The following is a 5,705-nucleotide window of genomic DNA, read 5'->3' as shown; positions in this document are numbered from 1 at the left end:
AAAAAAAAAAAAAAAAAAAACAGAGCCTGATTTTCCATGGACTTCGTCCAAATAATCAAACACCATAGTAGGTAGACGATTGGATCTCCAATATCGACAACAGATCAATTCAAATATTGCTAAAGCATGATGTGGGACTTATCAATTTGTTTTGAGTTCTTAGTTAGATTCTGTACTGGTTGTGTTCACGAAAAGCGAGGGAATAGGAGGCTTGTAACTATATTGAGGTCAATTGAGATCTCTTTTCTTGTCCAAAAAGGAAATTTGGATCCTTTACCAAGTATCATAAAGCCCACGCACACCAAGAAGTTTTAAGTTCGAGTTTCTTCGTTGTTATCTTCCCCCCCCTACATATCAAAAAATAAAATTGATAACAAAATTAAAATATAAAATTTTGGGGGTGAATTTTAAGGGTGGAGAAGGGAGAGTGGATAAGTTTGTAGGTTACGTGAATTGACTTGCCGCATCTGGTGTGGTCCAAATATTTTTTGATAGATGTGACAATTCTATTAATTGGATAGAGTGGATATGACTCAAAATAGAGACATGACACATTTCATAATCAATTCAATCTGATAACCTATGTTCATTTATATTTAGAATATATCACTACGGCAAGTGTTTTCTATCCCAGAGTGACCCCTACACCCAGACAAAGCGGCATGTGTTCCTCCGATGGTCATTTCGTGCCCCTTGTGTGTGTGGCGCAAGTGCCGAACAAAAAACTTTATCTCATATCACTAATATGCACTTTCACATAATTGTGAATATTTCAAAGCTCTATTTTACCACATTTTATTTATGATTTACCTATCCCCAAAATTGCCATCAATGTAAATTGAGCATGAAAAAAAGTTAATAGACATAGGGAATGTTTTTCCGATAAAGATCAGTTGTATCAGCTGACATTTTTTACCCTCAAATATATTGACAATATTACTATATTTTGACCATTTTACCCTCTATCCATACTATATCATTGATCCAAATCAATCAGGTATATGGTTCGATATGCCAATCCAATATCAACCAGTTATATAGATCAACCTACTGATCCCTAAAGCCCTGTTCTGAGTTTCACCTTGCCTTAGAGCCTTGATAGATTAGAGGAACAAAACAAAACAAAAAGAACAATGAATATTGAAAGTGTTGCGCAAGAAACCATCCTAAGCTTTTCATGCGTTTTGCACAGAAGAACAAATGCAAGAGAGTGAGCATCGGGCTGTTTTGGTCGAGGAATCTCCGATGCTTAAATCAGATCCCTTTGCAAAAAAGAAATTTCAAGTTGAATGGAAAAGTCAATCCTTGTGAAGGGGAGATTACTTGGGTATCTATAGTTGTAGAGTGGCGGCAATGGAGAGTCTCAATTAGGCGAGTCTCCTAGTCCTAATAGGAGTCGAGTATGGTATGAGCTCTAGGTAGAGAGTGTGTAGATGATAGCTATTCAAATTGTAGGAATCTTTTATATCCCACTTGATGAGAGAGATCTCCTTCCTTTTAGTGAAGATTAAGAGTCCTTGCAAGTGATCTTTCCTGATTAAAATAGATCTGCTCTTTGCTTAGAGATTACATATTTGATTTGGAGTGATTTTTCTTATAGTAAACAAGTTTTCTTTATCCAAAGATTCTCCGAGCGACGGTGGTTTAGCCACTCAAATGCCGAGCTACTTCTTTGAAGCGCTTGGTGGCTAACCAATCTACCACGTGCTAGCCTATAGATGCAGTTGTAGTCCGATAACTCGGTTGTTGATCTTGGTGGCTCGGATGTGTCTCTGTTGCTGACCTCGGTAGCTCAGATGGTGACCTCGGCAGTTCGGATGTGGATCAACGACTTAGTTACCGACCTACATATGCAAACATACTTCAGTCATTATGTGGCTGTCCTACATATGTGGACATAGATCGGCCGTCTTGCACCCAAACTACAGCAGTCATAACCCGGGGATGTAGCTCGGACGCTCAACTGCTTATCCACTAGCATAGGTGTAGCTTGGTTGTTAGAGAGCTGAATCCATCCCAATCAGTTTCTTGGGTCCCGAGACTGGCTCGTCCTGGGCTCGCTCAGACCAGCCAAGTCCATGTGTCGTGCAGGTATTGGTGAGTACTTTTGCCATACCAGAAAGAAATATGGTATTGACAACCCCTCTTTTGTTGTTTTAGTTGAGTTTGGGCTTACCCTTGGTTTGCCACTTTGGCTTGTTGTCTGTCTTCTTTTTTCCCATTTTAATATATTTTAATTATGGCATAGACATTGTTTGAGATCTCTGATTCTTCAATAGAGAGGGAATCAGATAGGGATGGAAAGTGGGAGAGGGAAAACCGATGACAAATATACAAGTGAATCATCTTGTTTGAGTATCTTCTACTTAAACAACTTGAAATATAACATTGGAAGCAAACATACATGTTTAATGTTGTGATTTATTCACCATTACCTGATAAAGTACTCAATCAATCATCAGGGGACTCCCTTTAAATCATGATTACTACTTTAACACAATCTGGTTGCTTCAACAACTCAAATGCTTGGTTTATCTCTTCAAGTTGAATCTCATGAGTCACAAGAGCATCAAGATGAAGTTCCTGACAAGGGGGGAGGAACACAAATCAAAGCAGGTTATATATAATCTATGAAACCAGCAAAAACCAACCAATTTAACTAATTAAGTGTTTAAGCTACAGACCTCATTGATGCATTTGTCAATAATACTTTGGAGATCAGATTTAGGTTTGATCCCTCCAAAGATGGAACCCTTCAATGTTCTACCACATATCAATGAGGTAAGACTAATCAAAGCAGTCACCTCTTGACTGGTTCCTATGATAACTGCTACCCCTCTCCCCTGCTCTCTCAAACACAAAGATAAAGAGTAGAATAAATAGACATCAACAGTTGTGGATTGTGTAGTTAATTGGAGTTCATGTTCATATACCAGTGCCGTCGATTCAAGGCTTTCGTTGATCAAGGATGCAACTCCGGTACACTCAAAACTGTAGTCCACACCCATTCCCCCTGTAATCTCTCTAATTTCCTCAGCAACAGATTTATCAGATGCTCCTGGTTCGATGAAATCTGTCATTCCAAAAACTTCCCCTGTCTCCCTCTTCTTTTCATTCAAATCTACTCCAATGATTTTACTTGCTCCTCTTATTCTTGCTCCCTCTACAACCTAAACCACAAAACAATAGAGGAATAACTTCAAGAATGAAATTAACTATCATGATTTTGGGCCTAGAACGCATTCTGAAACCCAATTCTTCTCCATTTTCTTGCTTCAAAATGCATTCTAGACCCAGAATCTCTTCCAAGAATGCATACCAAAATAAACCCAAATGTATTATACTTACTCCTAATCCAACACTTCCAAGACCAAAAACTGCGACGCTCGATCCCCTTTCCACCTTTGCTTCCTTCCAAGTTGCTCCGAATCCGGTTGAGAAAGCACAAGAGAGCAAACTGGCCTGAGGTGGAGGTACCCTTGGATCGATCTTAACTACATAATTAACATTAATGACTGTATATTCTGACCATGTTGAGCAGGTAAACAAGTGGTAGAGTCTTTGGCCTTTCACAGACATTCTTGAGGAGTTATCAAGCATGAGACCATGATACAATGTAGGAAAATTGAGGCATAGATTTGTCTTTCCTGAGCAACAGTTTTCACACTCCTTGCATTCCCCTATGCAAGTTGGAATAACAAGATCACCTTCTTTCAACTCTGTTACCCCTTCACCCACGCTCTCCACCACACTACAAGAAAATGTGATTCTCTTAAAAGTCCATTTTTTCAACCATGGGGCTTTTCTAAGAATTTAATTAGGCTAATTCCTCAGGCTGCATTTGGTTGCAAGGGAAATGGGAAGGGAAGGGAAGTGAAGTGAAGTGATTTTTTTCCCTTTTGAGTCGTTTGGTTGCAACAGAAGTGGAGTGAAATTAATTTACCATAGTTGTTTGGTTGGATGTAAAATTTTAAAAAACTAATAATCCAACCAGACTCCTCAAAAGAGATTGAGGGGGGGGGGTAGTACTTTTTAATCCAGAACCCACCTAGCTCCTCAAAATTTACATTGGTCATGTGAATTAGGTCATTCAAGGTCTGTCCCAAATCAAACCAAATGTCATCAAATACTATGTTCTATCACTAACCAAAATAAATCATTTCATTCTATATATCAAATGAACGCAGCATAAATAAATATTTAAAATAATATAAAAGATGATCACAAAGAAAACAGTAATAGATCACAAGTGACGACTGAAAGGCCCATTCCAAAAGTCTTTTGGTCAAAACAAACCCAACAGGTCAGTAATGCTCCATCTAGCTCAAACAAAGTCTTTTGGTCAAAATAAACCCAATTGAGTCGCTTGAGAGAGAGAGAGAGAGAGAGAGAGAGAGAGAGAGAGTGAGATCGTTGAGAGTCATGAGCTAGGTGAGAGTCGTGAGAGTGGGAGGGATCGTGAGAGTAGGGTTTTTTTTCTTTCTTCCTATTTTGGTGGGAAAATAAAAAGGGAAATTTTAATGGTTAAGTGAAATTTTTTTCACATGTAAAATATATTTCCCTTGCAATCAAACATCTAAATTTATTTTTTATGGGAAAAAAAATCCACTTTACATAAAAATTTTGCATTCCCCTTGCAACCAAACTAAGCCTCATGTTAATTTATAGGTATTCCAAACAAGGATTTGAAAATCGAATTGAAACAAGCGGAATCGGCCTATCCCGATTCTGATTAATGCCGATTATCAATAATAGTGGTGCAAGTTTGGCATTGGCAGCCCGAATCCACCCTAAACCTGCACAGGGCTAGGCCTGGACCTAAAATATTTTGACCCTGAGTCAAGGTCAGGGTAGGTAAGGGTTGATGTCTGTGGCCAGCCTAACCCAGCCACCCTGAGTCCGACGATGATTTATTGAGTGTTCGATGATCAATTTTTTTAAGTTTGGTAATCATTATCCAATATGGTTTCATAAACTACTTAAATTTCTTATCTAACAACTTTTTTAGATTTATTTTACATTTCAATTCAAGGATTTAATTGTAAAGTCCAATGAATTTTTAGTTATTTCATATTTTGTAGAGTCAAGGCCGGGATATGCTCAGCCCTTGGTGGCAAATCAAAGATCATGGTATATCCGACCTTAAATGGCAAACTATGGTCAGGGCCATTCAGGGAGATCCCAACCCGGCCCAACCCTGTCTAATCAGGGCCAATCAGGGAATGTCTGGGCTGAGCTGGGCTGGGCTGGGCTAAGCCCTGCATGGTTGAGTCTGAGTTGAAGTTTTTAGGCCCTAAGTCAAGATTCAGAGTGGGTTTTGACCCAACTATTGGGACTTACTGTTGGATTAGAATTTTAAGAAGTCTGGCCCAACCTGGCCTTGTTGCAACCATAATCAAAACCCATTGTGGAATCGCCCAAGATCAGGCTTAGATATTCATTTTTCTTTTTCTTTTTTTTTTTTTCACCATTTTATTCCTCTTTTAATAGTAAAATAACAGAAACACAATAAAGCTCACCTCTTAAAACTAGATCAATCATACTCTTGAATAAAAATTCCAAAAATCAGGACCTATGAAAATATTTTTCTTCTCTTTCCTGATTCCATTTTCTACGGTTTTGATTGATTCTGATTCTGACCGATTCTAAAAATAATTTATCTGATTTGAATGAGATATTTGTCTTTTTTTTTTTTTTTTTTTTTT

The 5,705-nt window shown here is 38.2% G+C and overlaps 1 protein-coding gene across 1 annotated transcript in view; it reads right to left on the bottom strand.

The window, feature by feature from the left end:
- Positions 1-2,323: 2,323 nt before the first annotated feature.
- The window catches only part of LOC122085401 (8-hydroxygeraniol oxidoreductase-like), a 16,594-nt gene continuing 13,212 nt past the window's right edge, over positions 2,324-5,705 (bottom strand). The window contains exons 6-9 of the mRNA XM_042653816.1: positions 3,349-3,751; positions 2,934-3,170; positions 2,685-2,843; positions 2,324-2,583 (exon numbers count right to left, since the gene is read on the bottom strand). Coding sequence (XP_042509750.1) covers positions 2,473-2,583; positions 2,685-2,843; positions 2,934-3,170; positions 3,349-3,751 — 910 coding nt within the window. The 3' untranslated portion in view covers positions 2,324-2,472. The remainder of the gene's footprint in view (positions 2,584-2,684; positions 2,844-2,933; positions 3,171-3,348; positions 3,752-5,705) is intronic.

Source organism: Macadamia integrifolia, chromosome 8 (genome assembly GCF_013358625.1).
Source record: "Macadamia integrifolia cultivar HAES 741 chromosome 8, SCU_Mint_v3, whole genome shotgun sequence".
Classification (NCBI taxonomy): Eukaryota; Viridiplantae; Streptophyta; class Magnoliopsida; order Proteales; family Proteaceae; genus Macadamia; species Macadamia integrifolia.
The sequence above is the reverse complement of the archived record's forward strand: the minus strand, read 5'-3'. Positions and strand labels throughout refer to the sequence as shown.